This window comes from Tachypleus tridentatus, chromosome 13, assembly GCF_004210375.1.
Source record: "Tachypleus tridentatus isolate NWPU-2018 chromosome 13, ASM421037v1, whole genome shotgun sequence".
In the NCBI taxonomy this organism is placed as follows: domain Eukaryota; kingdom Metazoa; phylum Arthropoda; class Merostomata; order Xiphosura; family Limulidae; genus Tachypleus; species Tachypleus tridentatus.
The window spans coordinates 78,316,648-78,341,716 of NC_134837.1; the positions used below are offsets into that span (position 1 = coordinate 78,316,648).

At 34.8% G+C, this 25,069-nt stretch overlaps 1 protein-coding gene across 2 annotated transcripts in view; it reads right to left on the reverse strand.

The window, feature by feature from the left end:
- Positions 1–16,856, reverse strand: part of LOC143238234 (uncharacterized) — a 53,331-nt gene extending 36,475 nt beyond the window's left edge. For both annotated transcript variants that reach the window (XM_076478292.1, XM_076478294.1), the window contains exons 1-2: positions 16,573–16,856; positions 7,859–7,937 (exon numbers count right to left, since the gene is read on the reverse strand). In XM_076478292.1, coding sequence (XP_076334407.1) covers positions 7,859–7,937; positions 16,573–16,619 — 126 coding nt within the window. In that variant the 5' untranslated portion in view covers positions 16,620–16,856. The remainder of the gene's footprint in view (positions 1–7,858; positions 7,938–16,572) is intronic.
- Between the last annotated feature and the right edge of the window lie 8,213 nt (positions 16,857–25,069).

Consider the following 25,069-nt stretch of genomic DNA (forward strand, 5'->3'; position numbering starts at 1 on the left):
ACAACGCTAAAATCTGGAGTCCGATTCGCAGCGATAGACATACCAGACAGCCTAATGTGGGTTTATTCTAAAAACAAACCTTCCTTGTATATCTTCTGATTCTTTAATATCTCCATTTTGTCTGGAAAGATCAACAGTTCTATAGTCAAGTAAACGTACTGCTGCTACTTTATGCGTTTATTATTCATTTAGTTGTTCATAAATGAGATGAAACGTCGTAAAGTGACATAAAAAACGCCCATAAAAACATGGTTTGGTTTTTTTAAAAAACGGACTTTTTAGAAATATAATCCAAAAAGATAAGGAAACAAAATACAAATACACATTTAGTTATTTTTCATTTAGATTACATAAGTAGTGTTTACAACAAGGAATGTTAAAACTATTGGCGTAAAAGAAAGAAAAAAGTATTTTTTTAATATTATGTCACGTAAAAGCAGTCGTTATGATTTATTGGTCAATTCAAAAAAAAAATATTTGGGTAAGGTATTTTTTTAAAAAACCCTAAGTAGTGAGACACGACCATCACTTGGAAAGTTATGCAAGCTATCAGAGCAATAGGGAGGAAGTTTTGAACAACTAAACTTAAGACATGCTTTTAAAAAATATTATTTTGAAAGTGTAATTGACAGTAAAATTGAAAAAAAATGACCATGTCGCAACTTGGAGTAAAAAGAAACGAAAACGAAGAGCAGAGGATACATCCTACTGGTCAACAATAATATAGCATGGATAAAAGAAGAGAATCTGTAGTTAAGCCTGTTTCCAAAACGAGACTCTTTTTACTTTCATTGAAATTTGCATCGGTAATGCCACTCCGAATATAACAGTTACACTCATATGGAGTTTAATTTGGTGGGCAGATTTTAGCGCTATCAATCACTTCGAAGAAGATGTATTGAAAGAAGAACTTGAGACCATTCATCATACTGACGGGTGTTTTTGTAGCCCTTTTCTTCTTCACGCTTCGTGGACAATACGGAAACGTGTTTAACTAACGTCGGTATGTAGTCCAGAATGAATAGAAAAGTAGGCTGTAAACACTTCTTTAGCAACAAACGTACGAATGAAGTTTATTTTGCGTTACTATTGATAACGTATTTGAGATGAAAACAATAATATAAGATTTATTTCAAGTTACTTCGATATCAAAACAAGCAGAATCACTAAATAAACCAAAACTGAAATTCTACATCAATTGTGTAAGCATTTACCACACGTTTTAAAAGCTCTACTTTTTGAAAATATTGCTTCTACTCGTGCTGTTAGATATTTATAAAAACAGTTTGAAATATTCATCAACTGCAGCTTCGAACAGCCAATCAAATCCCCCAGTGGCATAGACGTAGAGCTGCGGATTTTTAAGGCTAAAAACTGGGTTTTGATATCTGTGGTGGGCAGAGTACAGATAGCCATTTGTGTATCTTTAAGTTTAATAACAAATAAGAATTGAACAGCAATTACTTCTACAACACTAATTTTAAATTCATTTCAAAAGAGATGTAGAGAATAAAATAAACAAATAATTCGCTGATTATACACAGCGTACAAATACCAAAAATTAACGTAATGTACTGCATAGTGTTTTAATCGTATTGTGTATCAATAGCTTCATTGTTTGTAATTAAGCACAAAGCTGCACAATGAACTATCTGTATCGAAACCCAGTTCCTAGCGTTGTATGTCAGCAGACATACTGCTGTGACACTGGGGAACGTATATCAGCATACTAATGGAGGTGATGCAATATTATTTGTTTGAAGTTAAGCACAAAGCTACACAACGGGCTATCTGTGCTCTGCCCACCGCGGGTATCGAAACCAGGTTTCTAGCGTTATAAGTCCGCAGACATTTCACTGTGCCACTGAAACGTTGCAATATCATATAGAATTATATTTTTGAAAGATTTACTTTAAAAATAACCTATTTGGATTTTTCTAACGAGAATGTATTATTGAGTAAATATAATAGAATAGTACTAGCTACAAGTAGCTAAAACTAAAGCTTTATTAACATGTTTCGCGAATTTCGAATTTTCCCGCACAGTAAACCACTTGCTTCATTTCTTTCCCATCTTCTAAGTATTACAAATTTTACATACCTTCTGCTTTCTTTCATTTAGTTTCCAAATTTTTGAGCATTTTGTACGTGAAACCCATCCACAGATAACCCTGATTCACATAAACAGTTAATCTATTCAGGTTCAATATTTTATTTGTTTTGTAAATCAAAAGAATCATGAATAAGCGGTTTAGCGCTCTGTTAAAAAAGAAACAAAAAACACAAGTAGTCATGCAATTTGTGTTGTACTAAATGGGCAACAGTTAACCATTTCACCCTATGATCTACATATTTTTGAAAGTAAATAAGTAATAAAAACAATATTTGTTGAATACTTTCTGCATGAAACGCACTGCAAACAATTACAATTTTTGAGTTTACACATCATATTATGGCCCACTTTTTGGTGTGCCGGATTGTAAGTTTGAGGTTTCATGGTTTGCATTTCGTTATTGCTGCCCCCTCCATCATTTGTGATCCGCATTTAAAGTTGTGGATACTTTATAAAAGCAATAGGTAAATTCCATTATTTGGTCCGAAAAGGAGAGCGAGCCTAAGTGTTAGTAATTACATTTCTTCTTGTTTGGCCCGAAATGGCCACGTGGTTAGAGCGCTCAATTCGTAATCTGAGGGTCGCAGGTTCGAATCTCAGTCGCACCAAACATGCTCGCTCTTTCAGCCATGGAGGCATTATAATGTGACGGTCAGTCCCAAGAGTTAGCGGTGGGTGGTGATGACTAGCTGCCTTCCCTCTTGTTTTACACTGCTAAATTAGGGACGGCTAGCGCAGATAGCCCTTGTGTAGCTTTGCGCAAAATTCAAAAAACAAACCCAAACCAATCCTTTTGTTTATTGCTTTAAAATTAGGAACAGTTGGTGCATAGTACCTTTGTAAAGCATATATTATTTGTTTCGTACATTACGATAACTACAAGTAATTATGTTAGTTCCTATATATCTTACGTGCTTTATACGCAAAAACAAGCACTTCTTAGTATTTTAGTTCTAACGTTTTCAGTAGTTGTTCGTGAAAAAACATAAAATGCAGCCTTATTTTAGATCCTACATCTGTGTGTGTGTGTGTTTCCTTATAGCAAAGCCACATCGGGCTATCTACTGAATCCACCGAGGGGAATCGACCCGCTGATATTAGCGCTGTAAATCCTTAGACTTACCGCTGTACTAGCAGGAGACCCTACATCTCCATATTTTGTAAATAAAAAAGACCTCCAACGACCTTCTAAGACTTTATATTCCATGTACATACTTTGTACATTGTACGATTGGATTTAATCTGGATAACACTATGTAACAAAGTTTTTACTTGTTCTTGTTCCTGGGCAGAAAGTGTTATTTCCCAATTGCTTATGCCTAAAGTAAATGGAAAAGACCTATTTTTCTCTTCAAACTTTGCTTTTGTGACTTGGGAGCGTATAACGAAAACATGATGGGAGACTATATTTGGGGGCTAATACGTGAAAGTGCTTTACATTAGTCGCAAATCTCGAAAAACTACTCACTTCTATACATTTTTGTTCATTTTTGTGTAAATTTGGTACAAATACATGTAAATCTTGATTCATATGTTGTTTTATTCAGACCTTATGTAAATGAAAATGAGCGAACGACTCATAGACTGGAAGTTTCTAGTAGTGACACTTCAGATGGTTTTGTAAACAAATAATAAAACAAAAAATCTTAGAACAGTTTATCGTATATTTTTAAAACCAAAATGTTGTGAACTTTGGTCATTTTTATAGTGATTCGTTTCTATGATGCGTACTGCAAGTCTGTCTTGTACTGATTATTTTACTTAAAACAATATATTGAACTTCGTCACTATTACAACCGAGCGTGCTCTAGTTGTTTGCATACAAAGACTGTGAAACTAAAATTCGCATCCGATTAACGTAAAACAACGTGAACAGTACTTTTGGAACAGGAGTGGGCAATAAGAGTGATAGTCAAATCCCACTGTTCGGTCAGGCAAAAGTAACCCAAGAGTTGGTGATGGATGCTGTTAATTATTTGACAAATAAACAGACACACAAGAGAGAAAAAACGTAACTTCAGTCTACCTTCTGTGGCAGAGGTGATAACAGCAATAAGGAAATATAAGTTTAAGCAACCATAGGTCATCTTTAACAGGTTATTATCTTTTGTAGGTAGTTGCAAAAGGTCATGTTGCATGTATCATGTTCGTGGCAATATGCTCCAACGTTGTAATTTAATGCAGCAAACACGGGGGACTTGATTTTAATAGTTTTCCCTAAAAGCAAGTATTTTAATTGTAAAAAATGCTGTGCATACAGAGATGTTTGTGGTTAGTTCCACGAAAACTTGATAGTTCCACTATGCAAAAAGTGTGTGTGTGAAAGGGGTAAAGGAACAGGTCATCGTACATATGGTGCTGTAATACCAGACTTATAATAACGTTATTACTGGAAATAATACAGATATTCCAGTGGTAATATCAGGTATACACATTCAAAAGTAGATATGATAAGCATATAACTTACATGAGAAGCGGGCAAGAGGATTTATATTCCGTAAATCACTAAACAATCCATAAAACATAATGATAAGATTGGTGGAAGTGCTGCTTTATGCACCGTAAGTCACTAAACAATCCACAAAACATCTTGATAAGATTGGTGGAAGTGCTGCTTTATGTACCGTATGTCACTAAACAATCCACAAAACATCTTGATAAGATTGGTGGAAGTGCTGCTTTATGTACCGTAAGTCACTAAACAATCCACAAAACATCTTGATAAGATTGGTGGAAGTGCTGCTTTATGTACCGTAAGTCACTAAACAATCCACAAAACATCTTGATAAGATTGGTGTAAGTGCTGCTTTATGTACCGTAAGTCACTAAACAATCCACAACATCTTGATAAGATTGGTGGAAGTGCTGTTTTATGTACCGTAAGTCACTAAACAATCCACAAAACATCTTGATAAGATTGGTGGAAGTGCTGCTTTATGTACCGTAAGTCACTAAACAATCCACAAAACATCTTGATAAGATTGGTGGAAGTGCTGTTTTATGTACCGTATGTCACTAAACAATCCACAAAACATCTTGATAAGATTGGTGGAAGTGCTGTTTTACGTACCGTAAGTCACTAAACAATCCATAAAACATAATGATAAGATTGGTGGAAGTGCTGCTTTATGTACCGTATCTCACTAAACAATCCACAAAACATCTTGATAAGATTGGTGGAAGTGCTGTTTTATGTACCGTAAGTCACTAAACAATCCACAAAACATCTTGATAAGATTGGTGGAAGTGCTGCTTTATGTACCGTAAGTCACTAAACAATCCACAAAACATCTTGATAAGATTGGTGGAAGTGCTGCTTTATGTACCGTAAGTCACTAAACAATCCACAAAACATCTTGATAAAATTGGTGGAAGTGCTGTTTTATGTACCGTAAGTCACTAAACAATCCACAAAACATCTTGATAAGATTGGTGGAAGTGCTGTTTTACGTACCGTATCTCACTAAACAATCCACAAAACATCTTGATAAGAACTGAACTCTTGTGGTATAGCAGAATGTTCTATCGGCAAGAAAAATATGAAATTAAAACACGAAACCCATTTACTACTCAGCATACTTACTACATATTCCATTAAAAGGGTGGATTTATGTTTAATACACCATGTCTTAAATGTTTCAGTAACAATATATATATTGATGGAAGCATAATAGCCAGACTAAATGACGGAAGTATGGTTGCTAGACTAAATGATGGAAGTATGGTTGCTAGACTAAATGATGGAAGCATGGTAGCTAGACTAGATGACAGAAGATTAATAGCTAGACTAAATGATAGACGCATGGCAACTAAACTAAATCATGTAAGTATGGTAACTAGACTAAATAATGAAAATATGGTAGCTAGACCAAATGATAGAAGAATGGTAGCTAGACTAAATGATAGAAGAATGGTTGTTAGACTAAATGATAGTAGAATGGTAGCTAGACTAAATGATAGAAGAATGGTTGTTAGACTAAATGATGGAAGCATGGTAACTAGACTAAATGATGGAAGCATGGTAGCTAGACTAAATGATGAAGCATGATATCCTGTCAACATTTCTAAATTCTAAATAGTAGGTTGTCATCCAAAGGTTGTTATAATATTGTTCTAGAACTTTAACCTTTTACGCACGTTTTATATAAATATGTTTCTTTGTGCTTGAAATATGGTTATTGTTATGGTGTTTTATTAATATGACATACTGACATGTCGTATTCTGTTCATGTGAATTCTCCAAGGGAATTATTAAAATTTCATTTCTTCAGGATAGCTATTAATTATGTGAAATATTTAATATCTTGAAAATACACACGGCAGAAATGTTTTTGCATAATTCCAGAAACGTCTTCAATATACGAAATGGTTTGCGAGCTATTAAGTTATTAGCGTTAAGCTTTATAGAAATAGTAAAGAAAAGGAAAACTTATTTATTATATTGTCATATTCTAACAGGTTAGTTACTGAAACTCGTGGTTCTGTAATTATTTGAAAAACTTTCACCAAACACCATCTTTGCTTAAGCATTGTTGAAGGATGAAGCTTACTGTACATAAACACTTGCAATAGTTAAGACTTTTCTATCAGAGAGCGAGGAAGAACGTCCTGTATACAAATTATGATATTGTTTTAGTCAAAAATAGGCTAAATGTTCTTTGATCAGAGAAACGAGAAGGTTATTTCGGAAGAAAAGTTCTTTTCACTTTCGACATCAAAAGTTCGCCAGATAAAGATTTGTAAAACTTCTCCTGTTTTCACAAACACACTTATTTTTATGTAACACAAACATGCCTTCTGAGACTGAACACAGTGTTTTCTTTGTTTTTGAATTTCGCGCAAAGCTTCACGAGAGCTATGTACGCCAGCCGTCCCTAATTTAGCAGTGTAAGACTAGAGGGAAGGCAGCTAGTCATCACCACTAAATTTTGAGCTCCTCCTTTTACCAACGAGTAGTGGGATTATAACGCCCCCACAACTGAAAGGTGTGACGGAAATTGGAATCAGCGACCCTCAGATCACTAGTCGAGTGCCCTAACCGCCTGGCTATGCCGGGCCAAAACACAATCGTTCAAGTCACTGAAAGCACTAACAATAATACCCCTACAAAGCTCTATGTCCCAATCACGGTAGATGGGAAACACCATTCCGCCCCCTCTCCATAAATTTCAATTTATCTTACCTTTAATTAAGTCCTTGGTCCAAAATAAGACTCACTCTAAGCAAATAAGGCAGTCTGGCGTGACCATAAAGGTTTTACAATTACAAATAAAAGACTGTGTAAGTTAATGGTTAAGCTGCTTATTTACACATCTATTTAATTCGAATTTTTCCACTTGGTTTCCATCATATCTTGTTTCCCAGTATCAAAACAGGTCAAATTGCCTTCTTTAGTTACGTTGGCTACATTTTTGTATCATCGTGTTTTTAGATAGCGTTCCTGATTAAGCTACTCTTGAAAGCAGCTGGATCAAGTGATTATTTATTGTCAGCTCATGGCTCTTATTTACGGACCCGACAGCTTTGCTAATTTCTAAAAACGTAGGAATGAAATAAATAAGAATATGCAATAATATGCCAACCCCACTACATGTAGCATATCCAGTGTCGAGGAGATCCTTCGTCTGAAAGAAAAAAATCAGCCAACTGCCCTGGTAAAGTTACAATTTAATAATGAGGGTGAGGTTAATGTCCCAAAACAGTTTCATGTTTCGGGAGGGTAGGAAGAACAAAGTGTCCACTTACTTGATGTTCATTTCTTTGCTGTCGGAGTCTTGTCGAATCATCTTCCGCGCTACCAGGTGGTGCTAATGTCCACTCCGAACTGTTAAACGAGGAAGTTATAATGGGTTACTAAATTACACATTAAACAGTTACATATACATCACAAAGAAAGTTCATGTTCTGCTGCATAAATTTCACTATAAAATTGTTTTTGTGTTTTCTTCGAAATTATTATAAGGAAAATTTGAATTTTTATTCGAATGCTGATTCCCGCTCGAATATTTTAGATCTAATGTGGTGTAGATATTAGTGTGTCGGAAAACCCTAGTTATGATTATACCTATCACTTTCCACGTAATCAGTTGTGGAAATGTTATAAGAAGAAAAAAGGCGGCAATCAATTTCATTATTTGGTTCTTGGAAATGAACAAATACCTTGTGCCGACGGATAATGCTGATTAGCTGAATTCCTTCCAATCACTAGTTCAAAATTAGGAACGGCTATACCTATACGTAAGGGTCATACCGTTCAGAATTTACATTATAACGGTAAACTCGTAATGAAATAAGAATAACGATTTTAGAAACTGTCGAATCCCCGTCAAACCAGACATGCTCGCCCTTTCAGCCGTAAGGGCGTTATAATGTACGGTCAATTCCCTTATTCGTTGGTAAAAGAGTAGCCCAAGAGTTGGTAGTGAGTGTTGATGTCTAACTACCTTTCCTCTAGTCTTTCACTATAAAACTACAGATGGCTAGCGCAGATAGCCCTCTTGTAATTTTGCTCGAAATTCGAAACATAAGCCCACACACACTCTTTAGAAAGTGTGAGCTCTGCGAGTTTTCCTAGAGTCTTCCAACATTACACAGTGGTTTGTTTTTCATAACTTCGTTGATTCAATTAAAATAAATAGTGGTCCAGTAACATTAGACAACAAAAAATTAGATTAGAGAGACCTCTAGTGGTTCAAAACAATTTGATGGTGATTATTTCAAATATATAGTCAAATTTTGTCCATCATCTCTAGGTTTTGAGTTATTTTACTATCTGAATATTTTATCAGCATTTTTTAAAATACTAACAATAAACTCAGTACAATAGATTTATGTTGTAAAATTAAGTTTGCTTGGACAGTTTAATAGGTTAAGGCGTACATATTTGATAACTTCAAACATTGACTGTATTGTATTGGTGTAAACTTACAAATATATTGTTCATATATGCTATTGCTTCTAAATAAAATTATAGTGAACTGTACAACTTTTCATTCATTACCACGCTCACCTGCTCAGCCATGGAATTATGAAATCCTCACGTGCTCAGTGTGTTAGATCATTTGAAATGTTCTTCAACTGAGCATAAAATGGGTAGAGTCATACATCTCTCCTTCAGTGGCCTCTCACTTACTCAGTTGGTCACTTCGCCTCATTCACACACTGTCAGTACAAAATCCGACCTTCTTTCTCACATCATACCCGCAATATAACAAAATTTGTTGTTATTTTTTTATCTTTTAACTCTGGTTCTATAAGCACAATTTTTTTATATTTTGTACATCTGAAATGCTGGCTGCCTACAATTTAAGTTATCCGTTTACTGTAGCGCCTACACTTGTTTCAGTACAGTTTTCTTTTGAGCGCGTGACGTATACTGTTGGCTGTGTATTAAGCAAGTTTCGCCTGTTCTCGAAATTTTTTAGAAGGTTCTTAAGTATAAGAATCGACATTACTTGTTTTATGAAAACGCTGGTGTGCTCGATCATTATCGAAAATTCTAGAAACTCACGTGATTGGTATATAAAAACCGACGGGCCGAGAAACAAAGAGCATTATTATTGGACAGCTACAGTCAGTGTGCTATAGGCCTAGGAAGCTGCAACTGTGATTAACCCCTATTAATAGGAAAACTACAGAACTGGACCTGGAACATTTGTATAGTTCGAACATTACAAACCGTTCAACTTTAGTGAGTTACTTCGGACATTATTGTTTCTATGAGAACATTAAGTATCTTCATAGATAAAAGCTTATAAGCGGCGTTAGACCAAGCTAGTCTTAACTCACAATTAATATGCTCGTCGTGGACCTGGATCATCGATAAAATATTCAGTCTTAGAACTGGTATAAGAATCAGTACTGTGTGTAAGTTTGTAAAACTCTTGTATATTAATCACTATTCATAATATTACCGTTATCATAAATTGTATAATTTTCATGCTTGAATATTAAAATATACTTGTGTTAAAAAAAGAAAAATGTGTATATCAATGTTGTTGGTAAATATCATAAATTTAATACATATAATATAATAAATCGGAGACTCATCCGAAATAAATTGCAATACGTAACAAAGTGAAGTCCGAAAGTACAAAAATCACCCAAACAGTTTCTTGCACCTTTGTGGAAAATATATTAGTTTCACGATTAAAAAAAAAAACAACATTACATATAAGATGAGTGTAGCTTACTCTTACGACTTTGGATGTAAAATTTATTTGTTAGCCAAGAAAAATATTGGACTCCAATGTGTCTTGTACAGTTTGTACACCTTGCTTGACTAGTGGCTAAATAAGAAAAGAGCAAGTATGCCATTTACAGTTCCCATCATATGCGTGACCTCAAAGATCATTTAACTGTTATTTTTGAATAATTGATTTTCCTGACATTTGGGAAAACTAGACAGTACATTACATATCCAGATACGGCATCTGCAGTAAAGCCAGTATCTCATGCAGAAGGTTTTCCTTACTAAACCGACAAATACACCAACAGAAAATTTAAGTAAGCCTTCTTGTTGAACAACTACGACCACAGATGAATAGGGACAGAGGATAGTGCCTATAATTTGTAATTTATGTTTCATTTTCTCTTTTTGTAACTTAAATACATAATTTGGATTTAAACTTTTCTTTACTGCAGATAGCAGGTAGTTTAACAACAATCAATACCACTCAATGTGCTAAACGCACATTACAGAAATGCACGCTATAGATTTAATTCGAATTTGTTATTTAAACCATTTGAAAAATTTGTACTGTTAGATACAGTTTGTGTTATTGTGAAACAATTCAGAAGAAGTCGAATTAAAAATAAACAACAAGCTGGTGTTACCAGGTCGTTTATTTCTAGTATTAACGTTTCATCTTCTTATAGTTAAATATGCTCATGCCAATTACGAAAAGAAAACATAATAAATCTCCATCTAGTATATAGTGGAGTAATATAATGTATTATAAACTACACCAACAGAATTTTCATTTAATCTTTTATAAAGTCTACAGCGTAATCAAAATCGTCCATAAATTTATGAGATGTCAAATATATACCGGGATCATCGTTTATCGCAAAATCAGGTCTAGTTTTAAAAAAGCTGGTTTTCAAATCATAACTATCAGAAATAGTTACAAATGGATTCACACCTTGTAAACACAAGATGTAAACTGTACCAAAGTTTGTTTAACACCAGCAACATGAAACAGCTTTGCGTATTCATGTGACATGCAAGAAACATGCATTTGAAATTAAGACAGTTGTGGTAACATCCAGCAACATTATTTCTGTTTGCATTTTCTTTAAATCACCTAAACAGAAATCGCCCATCTTAAAAACCAAACTACCAGCATCACCCCTCCCATCTCAACTTCCAGCATCTAGCCATTTGTTTTTATACTGATGTTTTAAGATCAGAAGTTCCAAGGACTTTGAGAACTACTCACTGTCATAGTTCATTTCATTCAAAGGAAAATATTGCTGTCAGTGATGTCGAGAAAACCCACTTGTAGGGAAAAATATATATGTAAAAACGGCTCGTTTGGGTTGAGATTTTTTTTTTTTTTACGTAGAGGAGCAAACATGCATTTGAAATTAAGACAGTTGTGGTAACATCCAGCAACATTATTTCTGTTTGCATTTTCTTTAAATCACCTAAACAGAAATCGCCCATTTGCTCCTCTACGTAAAAAAAAAATGAATTCTCAACCGAAACGAGCCGTTTTTACATATATAAAATATTACTGTATTTATTTCGACACTGAAATTTTCCTAAAGTTTTCATATGGGAAAGATACAACATCATACATAGCTGTACATGAATTAGCTCCATATTTTGCTTCCACACTGAAGTAGAAAATCCGAAAGTCAATGGGAATATTATTTTCTTTGATGAGAGTTTGAACAAGCTGTTCAATATGAAACAGTGACATTCATGCTCACTTTTGGTATGAAAAAATTTTTCCAAACAAAAGACATAAAATTATAGCTCTTAGGACATGCTACTACACTAATATACCTTAAAAACTGTTCCATATCATCGCACATCTGAGTTTTAAGAATGCATTGCAGATATTTATAGAAAATCCCAGTGTTAATTAGAAATTATAATTAGAAGAAATTTTAACAACTGAAGCCAATGAATTCAATCAAAAAAGACATCTGTTACAAGTTGGATCTTGGATGTTATAAATTGGGCACAATTCACAATGCTTTTAGAGGTGGGTTTAAAGCAGCTGACTGGAACTTTTACAAATTCCTACTTTTTTTTTTTCAAAGGTTCTCTAGCAATAACTGATTATTTCAAAAGTGAGACATGATTTTCAGATTTTTCTACCAAAGTTTTGTAAGCATCGATGACTTGAAAACATTAGTGTTCCTGCTACCTCGTCTTGAAACATATGTGAATGCACAGAAAACTCACCATATGACAGTATTCGTGAAACGAAGTTATTTCTCTCACTTGCTACGGAAATCGAACCTTTTTTCAAAGAATCCCAGGATGATAAATTAATATTGTTTTTTATAGTTGCATGTCTCTCTGATCTTGTCAGGATGATGTTGGAAAGATCTGTCGTTTCTGAACAAATTGAAAACATCTTTGTTCCATGATACGTTGCAAATCTGGACTTAATAGACAAAACAGTTTTAAGGAACTTTCCAAAATTGATATTGGTTACAAAACAGTCCTTAATAAGTTTAAGAGAGCTTCAAAATTAGTATTAAAGACTGGGTAGTCTTTAAATTTTAATGTGGACTATTCAAAAGTCCTCTTTGATTTGCAGCTTTGTTAGAAACATGAGCTGCTTAAATCTGAAAGTAAAATGTTAAATGTTTCCTCCAGTGCTGTTATGTCTAATCCCTACCTAAAAATTCTGGCAGAAGCGGGCAGAATGGCGGAAGAAATGGGTTGTGGCACTACTCTCAGACACTACAAAGAGTTTCTAATGACATCCCTGCAATTACCTAATTCAATAGTTCGTATGTTTCAGAGACACACTGGATACTCCACATTTCCATAGCCTGCTAGGCAAGAAACAATTCCAGACGCTTTGGGGAATTTGGAAAACTCTCCCTACCCTGTCTCATGGCTTCACTATTTAAAGAGAAGCCATTACAAAACAAAAACTAACAAAGCATGTCCCTTAATGCTAAGAACCTCATAATCAACTACATTAGACCTGCTTGAGGGTCCTAAATGTAAACATAAATATGGAAGTATTTACCTTTCTTAGCAATGTAAAATAAAAGTTTAGAACATACTTAGAAGAGAAGTCATAGGAAAGTGACAAGCGAATGATTGAAAAAACTGAATCGGAAATGGAAGATCTCAAACATTAGACGATCAGACTCGAGTAAGACATCTTTTCATCAGCTGAGAAAATTCTGGAAATCTGAAAAAAAAGAAACGTCAACCTCCACACAGGATCCATTTCCCTGAGGAAAGCTGAAAGAGAAAAGGAAAAATGGACAAAAACACGAAACCCTGAAACACTTTAACTGACTTATTTTTTATTTTCAAATAATTCAGTTACATTCCAACACTGCTGGATTATTAATAAAGATATCTCTACCATTTTACCATATTAAGCATTGTTCACCAACATTTTATAACATTTACAGTTGAAAACATGTGCATCCATATTGTTTCTTGTGTAACCCATTCGAAACGGCGTTGGACTTTCTAAAAATATCACTGAAAAGTCATGAAATTTTATTTTTCTATAGGTAAAAGAACCCTGATCGATTTATTAACTCTATTCGACTACTTAAACAGAAGTTGTGTTTCGCTGTATCGGTTCTGGGGGTATAGATGTAAAGCTCTAAGCATATTTTTTACAAAAAAGCTTGCAGTATACTTGACAAAAAAATTTAAAGGAAAAAATAAAGATATAGCGATATCTTCAGGTAAAATAAAAAAAGCTATTAAAAAAAAATTACTCGTGAGATTGATGTGTTTGTTTGTTGTTAAGCGCCAACTTAAACAGTGAACCACACTATCTGCTAACCACAGGTATTAGCCCTTAAACGGCGGCCATCATCGATAGATGCTGCTACCTACAACATTTCCGCTGTTTAAGGGTTAATAAGAAATGTTTGGCGTCGTAAATTCAAAAACTTGCCGCTGACTTACTGGAGAACAGGTGTGAGTTAAAGTGTGTTAATCTGTTTAGATGATCTTTAAAACTCAGTTTTTGCTAAAGAGGTGGATGTCTCACTCATTAACACAGATCTTACTTTTAAAACTTATCACAACAACTTTTAAAACAAATTATTACAGGTCTTGGCTTCAACTCGCATTTCCTAACATATTACTGCAAATTTTAGCTTCAGAACTCAGTTCCTGGCAGCTTTTTACAGTTCTTAGTTTTAAAACTCATCTCCTGGCAGATCATTACCGATTTTATCTTTATGGCTCAGCTTCTGACAATTTATTACAGATCTTAGCTCTAGCCTACAAGTGGCTCAGCGGCATGTATGGAAACTCATAATGCTAAAAATCGGGTTTCATTATTCGTAATGGACAAGGTACAAATAGCTCGTTGCGTGGACTTGTGCTGAGCAATAAACAGACTTATCTTTAAAACTCAGTTCCTATGAAATTATTACAGATTTGAGGTTCAAAAGTGCACGATATATCTATTAATTATCACAGATCTTAGATCTAAACTCATGTCAAAAGAGTTAAAGCTTCACTAGTTGACCAATTGGTTATTACAGATCTTAGTCTTAAAACTTGCTGTTATAAACACTTCCTAAATGTGATCAGATTTTGGTGCCATTACATTATGCACGAAACGCTAAACAATGTCAAAATGTTCCGTTTCGACTTCACATTGGCTGTAGTTGTCACGTGACTCACTGATCTATGTATCCCGGATTATTTTATCATAACGTGCTCAACCCTATGTATATGTTTTATGTTTATTTTTTTTAATTTCGCGCAAAGCTACCCAGGGCTCTCTGCGTTAGCCGTCCCTAATTTAGCAGTGTAAGACTAGAGGAAAGGCAGTTAGTCATCACCACCCACCGCCAACTCTTGGGCTACTCTTTTACCAACAAATAATGGAATTCACCGTCGCATTATAACATCCCCACGGCTCAAAGGGTGAGCATATTTGGTGCGACGGGGATTCGAACCTGCAACTCTCAGATTACGAGTCGAACGCCTTAACCCACCTGGCCATGCCGGGACCCTTATATATACGTATTAATTTTATGAATATTACAGTATATCACATCACTGCAACTTGAATTTTGTCAGTGAATAAAAGAATGTTACAAGAAATGTTTGTTTATTTCGAATATTTATGCAAAGCTGTTGCCGTTCCTAATTTTGAACTGACACACTAGCGTAATGAATCTTATCACTTTGTACTATTGGACTGCTGTAACCGAATAGTGGGACTTGACCGTTAATCTTACAAAGTACTTACGGCTCAAAAGTACAGAGCGCAATTTTGTGGCAATGGGACACGAAACAAATATGTTAGAATTCATATCCCGTCACGCTACTTTCTAGGCTAGGCCTATGCCTTGGCGTCTCACGTAGAAAAATTGTTGTGTATTGTATGCTATATATGATAAGGAATACGTAAAACAGACAAAAGAAGTACAGTTACACTCTGTAACTCGGGATTTATATCGAGTATTTTAGTTCAACTTAATATAAACGGAAAAACGAGAGCTGTATGAAATATTACTTGCTGAAAAAGAAAATATAATTTACGTGTGAAGAAAATGTTTTGCTACATAGGTTAAAATACAGATTGTTTATTCTGTTTGTTTGTTTTGGAATTTCGCGCAAAGCTACACGAGGGTTATCTGCGCTAGCCGTCCCTAATTTAGCAGCGTAGGACTAGAGGGAAGACAGCTAGTCATTACCATCCACCGCCAACACTTGGACTATTCTTTTACCAACGAACAGTGGGATTGATCGTCGCATATAACGCCCCCACGGCTGAAAGGACGAGCATGTTTGGTGGTTATAATAGAGATCAAAGATATTCGCTAATAATATCTAAACAAATATATATTCATTTTGTTACCTCAATAAGCGCTGGATGTTATTATTACTATCTTACGAGTATACCACTTTTTACAAGTTTATCGTGATCGAAAACCATTTAATGTTTTTAAGATGGCAAAGCTCGGTTTAAAAAAAAGTACTTTTCAGACACCTGTGGAAATAGTTACTGCGTACCCTGAACAGTAAATTTGATATTTATATTTCCATTATGTTACAAGATGTTCCTTAAACTGTTATAACAAAAATTCGTAAGAAACGTATTTGCTTTATTCTGAAAATGAAAACAACGGGAATTTCAAAATTTCCAAAACTATTAGACTATATTTCAAGAACAATAATAATTTTGTTGTAGAAATAAAAAAAAAAACATGTTAAAATGGAAAAGAAACTCTTTAGAAAATGAACAGAATATTAAGTACACCTAATGAACACCCACCTGCTAAACGCTCGAGACCAAACTGGCACATCGTTTCTGGTTACCATGACAAGTCACCAAATGTCCCCAATTAAAAATTGTAAAGTTTAATTTTTTAAAACAATAAGGCTTAATATAAAAGTTGGCTAGCTAGACAGATACGAATTGATGTTTTATTTTAATATTCAAACAGATAGGTGGCCATTCTGTTATTATTATATTGCTTCTGTGGAGTGAACCAGATCGCACGTAGCTCTCATTTTATAGCAGCACGTATTTAATCAACTCTGTCCTCTCCCGTTAGGTGCTCGTATGTCCTTCTGCCAGGCGTAAACACAACCACTACGTTCGTTGTTATAGCAACGATAGTGGTTACTAGTAAACTTAAACTTGATAAACATCTATCTTTACTCAATGTGTAGAGACGTGGACCGGTTCTTGAACAATGATTAGTGTGCCCGGGCTCTGAACTCCATAGTTTCAGGTTTGCGGTTCGTTGCCATAAAAGCGACCTTCATGTATCAGCTGAAATGGCGTTGGTTAAATTTCATTCTTCGATCAAACAAGTAGGTGCTGTTGGCCAGCTTCATTACCTCTATAGACTGCCAGCTCAAAAGTAGGCATAATTAAGTCTACATATTCCTTGCATAGCTATGTGCGAAAATTCTAAAAATAACATCAAAGCCCAAAATGGGGATATATTCAAAATTTAAAACTTAAATATTTAGTTACAGTACTTATGACATCGTAAAAAGACTTTCACTATTTAATGTAAATCATTTATCTCATACAAATTTCATATCGGAGCTGTTGTAGGGCCAGATTTAGGGCAACTGATGCCCTAAGCACAGTCCAACAATGGTGCCCCACCTCAAACCCTCCATTACTTAACTGACAAGACATTAAGACTCAATAAGTGCTGAAAGTGAAGTAAAAGTTTGAAAATTTATAACCCTTCTTCAGTTTTCTTCCAGGCCAAATCCCAGGCCGAACCTCACAACTGTATTAAATAAAAACGTTTTTATTTTAGTTATTTAACAGATTGTGCATGGATCAAAATCAAGCAATAACTGAAGCCTTTTATTCAGAAATGATGAGGGAAATCACTTTAATTAATGATAATTTAAAAGAATTATTTTTACTGTATATTTGTTTTCACTCTGTGTTTATAATAATTAAAAAGAATTATTTTTACTGTATATTTGTTTTCACTCTGTGTTTACAATTCTCAGTTTGATGTTCATAAATTTACAATTTGATGTTAACAAAAATGAAAAATTTACTCAAAACATTTTTATTAAAAAATCTCACTTTGAACTTACAACCCTGTAAACAAATTATTTACTGATACCTAAATATTTATTTAAATGTTAAAAAGTTTTCTTCAAGATTTTTTAATTGCAAAGTCCTTGATCAAGTCCTCAAAACTAATTTGGCGTAACAAATCTGCTTCTATACTTAGCAGAGACAAGGCACCCAATCTTATCGCATAGTTGTTCTGTTGGGATTTTTATTATGCTTAAGTTGAGAAAATGAACGCTCAGCTGTGCAGTTTGTGACAATTAATGTTTAAAATATACGCAATGCAATGTCTACGTTTGGAAACGCACACTTAATTTTATCTTCTAAAATTATTTTATAAAGTTCAGCATGACTGAATCTAATTTTTACAGTTTTAGATGGATTGAACTTATGACGCACATATGCGTGAAACTGATGAAGCTCGGCAGAGAGATTAGTGTCCAAGTCCTCTGGGTAAACATCAATTACCTTTTGGAAACACTGAGAGTACCTTTCAGTTTCAGCAGGTGAAGTGACATCATTTGACACATCACTTAGGAAAGAAAATCTGTTTGTTATTTCTTTGTACACCTCTCCTATTCTTCTCATCTGGGTTTATAGTTTGTCAACAATTTATCTCTGGCATTCAGATACACTCCTTGTGCATCTCCGTCATTCAGTACCTTCTTTCTGACACGTTTGCATTGCAATCAACATCTGGTAGTATTTCCTTTGCAACTGCTTCAAATCTTTCAAAGTCATACTTTAAAGTGCGTAGTTGGTCAGCTAATGACCCGTACAGATTTGCACGTGTTTTTAAGTTCACATTCTCATTTTGCAGAACTTGACTTCATTTATGAAACATTTTTTTTCAAAATCTCATCTCACATGATGAACATAAAAACAAATTCAAGCTATTTCATCTTATTTGTAATATTGTCTGCTTCTCTTCTAGTGTCTCCCTTTAGTGACTGGTTTTCAACTAGACATTCTAAAGCTTCCCAAATCTTAAAGAAAGACTTCAAAATTGCTGTTGTTACCATAACATGTGCCTCCCATCTGGTATCACAGAGGGATTTTAACACACTTTCATTTCCAAGACAAGCTTTAAGAATTTTCCACTGCTTAGTTGAGGCTGAAAAAAATGTATAGAGCAAATGCATTATGGAGAAAAAATTAATTGCCACTTGACAGAAGTCAACAGCACATCAGCCCACCAGATTTAGTGAATGGGCTGCACATAGCACACATATGGCAAACTTATTTTCTTCTAAAATCTTTTGCTGCATCAACTTATAATGTCCATACATATCAGCATCATTGTCGTAAGACTGACCCCTACATTTTGAAAAATTAAGTTTTAAAAACTTCACGTAAGTACTTCAATACCTGGTCTGCCATTTCCTCACCAGTATGGCTTTTCAGTTCCAGAAAGGTTAAAAAGCATTCAACAGATTGCTTATCTTTTAAGTATCGAAGTACAACACTTAACTGATCTATATGTGATCTGGCATCAAGTCAACTGACAAGCTAAAATAACCAGAATAATTTACTTCATCAACAATGAATGTGTGGACTTTATAAGCCATTGGTTCGATGAGTTCTTCACAGGTGGTTTTGGACAAGTAAGAAGGATTTCCTTCTCCAGAATTTCCATATTTCAAAATGTGCCCTGCTAAAAATGGATCAAACTGACTAATAATCCCAAGCAGCTTTAAAAATTTCCATTCTACAGTGAACCACATTTATCATCTGTTCCTCGAAAACCCAGGCCATGTTCAGCTAACTTACAAGTAACAGCTATTACACACTCCATGACATGTTCCCAGTAATTGCACTCTTCCTTAATTTGTTTTTCAACTCTTGTCGCATGTCTAAACCGTGTCTGCGAGTTAAGTATGTTAGCATAGTCTTGGTGAGTAGTGCTTCTGTCATGATGATCAATTACAATAGTATTTTGCCAGTCAGTGATCCCTTCTTTTTCAACAAAACGAGAGGAAAATTTAGGAGCAAAATGTTTACAAACAAAGCAGTAAATTGACCCTGCTGATTGTGAATACAATAACCACTCTTTCTTGTATTGCTCACCATTGGCTTTTACCCCAAACAAAAGTTTTTGCGAACAATATTTCGATGGCTTGCCACTATTGAAAGTCCTGCAAGATTTGCCAAATGGCCCATTGTGGTGTTGACAATCAGTGAGTTTACAAGCAATCTAATAAGCCACATCATCAACAGAGAAATCGAGCCACAACCCTGGATCATTTTCTTTAGTTTCTTCATCTTTTGTAGACTGGAGCATCTTAACATAGTCTAGTAGATTTTCATTTTCAGCAATTACTTCAACTTCAGACTGTCTTTTAGAGCAACTTGCATCAACATTAACACTAGAAATATCAGGAGAATTTACAGGCAAAGTGAGATTAGTTGTGAGACCTGTGCCAGTTGAGCCAGCCTGTGACACCTCAATGTCATCATGATGTTCTGACCTTGAAGTGGAAAAAGTGGTACCTGTATGTGTGGAGCTTGGTTCAACTTCAATCTTGTCAGAGTCAGATGCAGTACAAGTGACATCTGGTAGTGGAGATGGGTTTTGATTTGGAAGATCATGTTTTGTAAGTTGTGTGAAAAAAGTAGTCAGCTTTCCAGTCTTGTCCAAAGCCTTTTGTTGGTTCTTTTTAGCCAGTTTTCTCTTTTGTGCACCACTAAATTGAACATGTTTCATTTGCAGTTTGAAAAATACAGGAAAAAAAGGAATATGGATCACATATAGTTATAATGATTAGAAAAAAACACTGAAATTGATAAAGAAAAACGTTGGTAAGACAGTCAAACATATTAAACCATAGGTCTACATTTAGACAAAGATTGTCAGAAAGTTATCCTAGGACCTCGGTCCATCAATTATAAACATGAATTCGTAAATACCTTTATTGGTTTGCTGCAATCTGAATGGTTAAAAACCATTCAAGACCAGTCTCGAATAGATTCGAGACTGGCTTCAATCCATTTCAAAAGAATTAGTTTCAGTCATTACAAAAAGTTTCATTAAGGTTGTTGCTATTGTAACTCTATGCAAGAAGCAATGTCAGTGGTAATATGCAAATCCATTGTGAACCAAAAAGTATTCCAAAACAATTTGTGATCAACAACACAAACTGAGCTATATGCACAGTGATTATTCTGTACTGGTACACATACATAATAAATAATCAACTGTAAACTGTACTGCACATTGAACTACTAAATACTACGTTACACTTAGGCTAGAGTACCTTAATCCTAATCAAATATCTGAAGAATGAGTTGTAACCTCAACTTTGAACTCATTTTTGACCTGGGTACTTTAGTTGAGCCAACAAACCATGCATCAACAAATTAGGCATATGTCTGAAACTTTATCTGTATGTCTGGATGTGAAGGCAAATTCAAAACGACGGACTTAAATTGGTAATAGTCCACTCATTATTCCAGGCTACATTAGCGTTTCCAGAGTACTTACACTAAACAGGTTACAGTATTTAGGCCTAACGTTATTGTTACTCAGTTCTCAGATAACAACACTAATTTTAGGCCTAATGTTAATACATTGCAAATGAGGCCACATCAATTCATGCACTTTTTCAGACAATCCTGGTCCAGCATGGCCAGGTGTTTAAGGCACTCGACTCGTAATCCGATGGTCGTGGGTTCGAATCCCCTTCACACCAAACATGCTCGTCCTTTCAGCCATGGAGATATTATAATGTGGCGGTTAATCCCACTATTCGCTGGTGAAAGAGTACCCCAAGAGTTGATAGTGGGTGGTGTTGACTAGCTGCCCTCCTTCTAGTCTTACACTACAAAACTAGGGACGGCTAGCGCAGATAGCCATAGTGTGGCTTTGCGCGAAATTCAAAACAAACCAAACCAGGTAATCCTAGGTTGATTTTGTTGATTTGTCGGTTCTTTACATGACCACAGCACCACAGTACTGTAATTCTACTAGTAGTATAATGTATATATAACAATTATATATTATGCCTGAATTATATTATAATTCAGGTTGAATTATGCCTGAAAGTTTGTCGTCATTGTCTCTGTGTCTCTGTCTCGGATTGTTCGTTCATCTCATAAAAATATCACCAGAGAGCTGGGGGGGGGGGCATTATGACGTCAGGATAGGATCAAGAAAGAAATAAGGAGAATATAATCGTGATCTCCATTTTTGGGTTTAAAAATGGCATATTTTACACTATTTTGTTGGCTATTTTTCCCCTAAGTAAATCTCAGCTTCAGGTCTGTTTATATTATCACATAACCACATGGGAATACATACATGCCCAAATATTCTTACAGGTTACATGTAATCTATGAATGAGTGCATTGCTACAGTAGTACTCCTTTCTAACTTTTTTCTTGGTATGATAAATTTCAAAACATGTACTCACAAATAAAGGAGGTTTTTTGGTTTTTTACAGCAAATTGTTTGAATCCAAAAAATTGCGGCTTAAAAAAGCTTCAGTGAGAAACACAATTATAAAAATATTACAAAACACACATGAATAATGCAACATCAACACAAATAAAACTAAAACAAATGAGACAATAACCAAAATATTACGTACAAAAACAGAAGTAGAAAAAAACATGAAACTAGCCATGTCTCTGTGCACATCTGTCACCATTTCGTTTGACTTATGTTTCTGTGGTATTATACTCTTTATTTTTCTGTAGATGTGACTGAATAAAACAGTAAAAGGTAAAACAAAACTGTTCCACTGTCTATAATTTCTTATAAATAGCCACAACAAGAGGAAAGATTGAGAAAAATATTTCAAAGTCATCATCATAACATACGATCATTTTTACCTGAAGTTTTATCAATATTTTGTACTGCTCTTTACAGTAATCTTTCACAAATCAATGACTTCTTACTTCTCGAAACTTTAGTCACTCACCGAGCCAAATAAAACTATGGTATAACTTACGCTGAACTCACAATAAATTTGATTTGAATTTCGCGTAAAACTACACGAGGGCTATCTGCGTTAGTCGTCCCTAATTTAGCAGTGTAAGACTAGAAGGAAGACAGCTAGTCATCTTCACCACCCATCACCAACTCTTGACCTACTCCTTTACCAGCAAATAATGGTATTGGCCGTCACGTTATAATGCCTCTAGGGCTGAAAAGGTGAACATATTTGGTGGGACAGAGATTCGAAACCGCGATCCTGAAATTGCGAGTAAAGCACCTTTGTCACCTGGCCATGCTGAGCCCTCAAAATAGAACCAAATACGATATACGTAAACATTTGTTTTTTGTGCGTTTTGTGAATGTTACAACGTCTATTTAATGTGATTGTATTTGTAATTCTCTAGAATAGTCTTTATTGCTTGTTTGTTGTATATTTCGATGGTTAATGGTATCAACTGGAAATGTTGATTTGTAAATGTGTTTGTTTTGTAATATGCGCTAATTTACTGTGTCAAAATAGTTTCTGTTTTGAATGTGTTCTTCAATTGTTGTTTGAAAGTTCAATTGTTTTTTTAAGTTGTGTATGCTTTCTTATTTTTCATGGTTTGTTGTTGAATAGATTTTGTGGGTATTTTGACTGTTTGTACATTGTACAGTACATTGAAGTTTTGCAGAGAAGAGTCGTTCCAGAATTGAAAAAGAGATTTACAGATGGATCTGGCATTTTTCAGCAAGATCTGGCTCCGTGCCACACATCGAAACTTGTGAAGAATTTTATGACTACAACGCGAATAAAGGTGCTGGACTGGCCTGGAAACTCTCCAGACTTACATCCTATTGAAAATCTTTGAACAATTTGTAAAGAAAGACTTCGAGGAAAAGACTATACTACGAAAGATAAGCTACTTGAGGCCATAATTGAGGTGTGGTTCCGCGATCCAAAAATTAGTTAAGAGTGCAGTCAACTTGTGGACTCGATGCCAAAGCGGATTAATGATCTTCTGAAAAATAAAGGCGGTCATATCATGTATTAATTTGTGAGTAATTTTTAAATTCTCAGAAATAAAACGCAACTATTGAAAAAAATCGTAATTTTTCGTCTTGTTTCAATTAATTTTCACAAGGGTGTACAATAGTAAATTTATATATATATCATAATTTTAAACGTTCTTTTAAAGATCAAACTTGTAAGGTACACGAAAAGTTAAATTTCGAAAAAAAACATGTTAATTAATTAATCTCTAATATCCTGCTTTGCTGATTATATAAACTCACAAATGTTTTGTAAGTCAAAAACTGTGTATGCTAAGCGTATATCTTGTATTTTCCTCATATAATTATGTCTGTAATCAACTGTTAGGCCCGGCATAGCGAGATGAAATAAGGCACTCGACTCGCAATCCGAGGGCCGTGGGTTCGAATTCCCATCACATCAAACATGCTCGCCCTTTCAACCGTGGGGGCGTTATAATGTGCGGTCAATCCCACTATTCGTTGGTAAAAGAGTATCCCAAGAGTTGGCGGTGGGTGGTGGTGACTACCTGCCATCCCTCTAGTCTTACACTGCTAAATTAGGGACGGCTAGCGCAGATAACCCTTATGTAGCTTTGCGCGAAAATCAAAACAAGCCAATCAACTGTTATGAATGAATTGTGATTTTTATTAATATAAGGTCGTAAATACTATGTAACAACATACCAAAGCCCGACAAACCAAGCATGTGATTCGCTGTTAGCAGAAATAGGTTTTCCACGTTCAAAGTTCATATCGTAATAATAAAATAAGTAAATTTAGTACATAAAGTTAGTAAAGGTGCTCGATACTCCAGGCCTTTCAAGGTACTAAACGTCACTGTATAAAGCTTACATTTTAACTACCCTCACCGCTTGTCCGACCTCTACAAATTCTCGGTCACAGTGATACCGAAAATAGTATTCTGTGAGCTTTAATTCAGAGCACGAGATTTTCCAATCAGTTCTCATCAGACAGGCAGCCAAATAATAATAATAGAACGTTCGTGTTGTACTTAATTACAGTTACGACATTATAAAGAAACAATTATAAACATTATAAACTCTTAAAATAAAAGGTTTTCAGGCTACAGTGTATGTAATACATTAAACTGTTTAGTTGAGATGATCCGACAGGCTATAGAATTGAACATGAGTTCAAACTTAAGCATCTAACTTATATAAAAACTTGTGTGTATCACGTCACGCTTGATATCTAGAAATAAGAGTCATGTTACGTATTACAATTTCGAATGGCCTGAAAATGAGC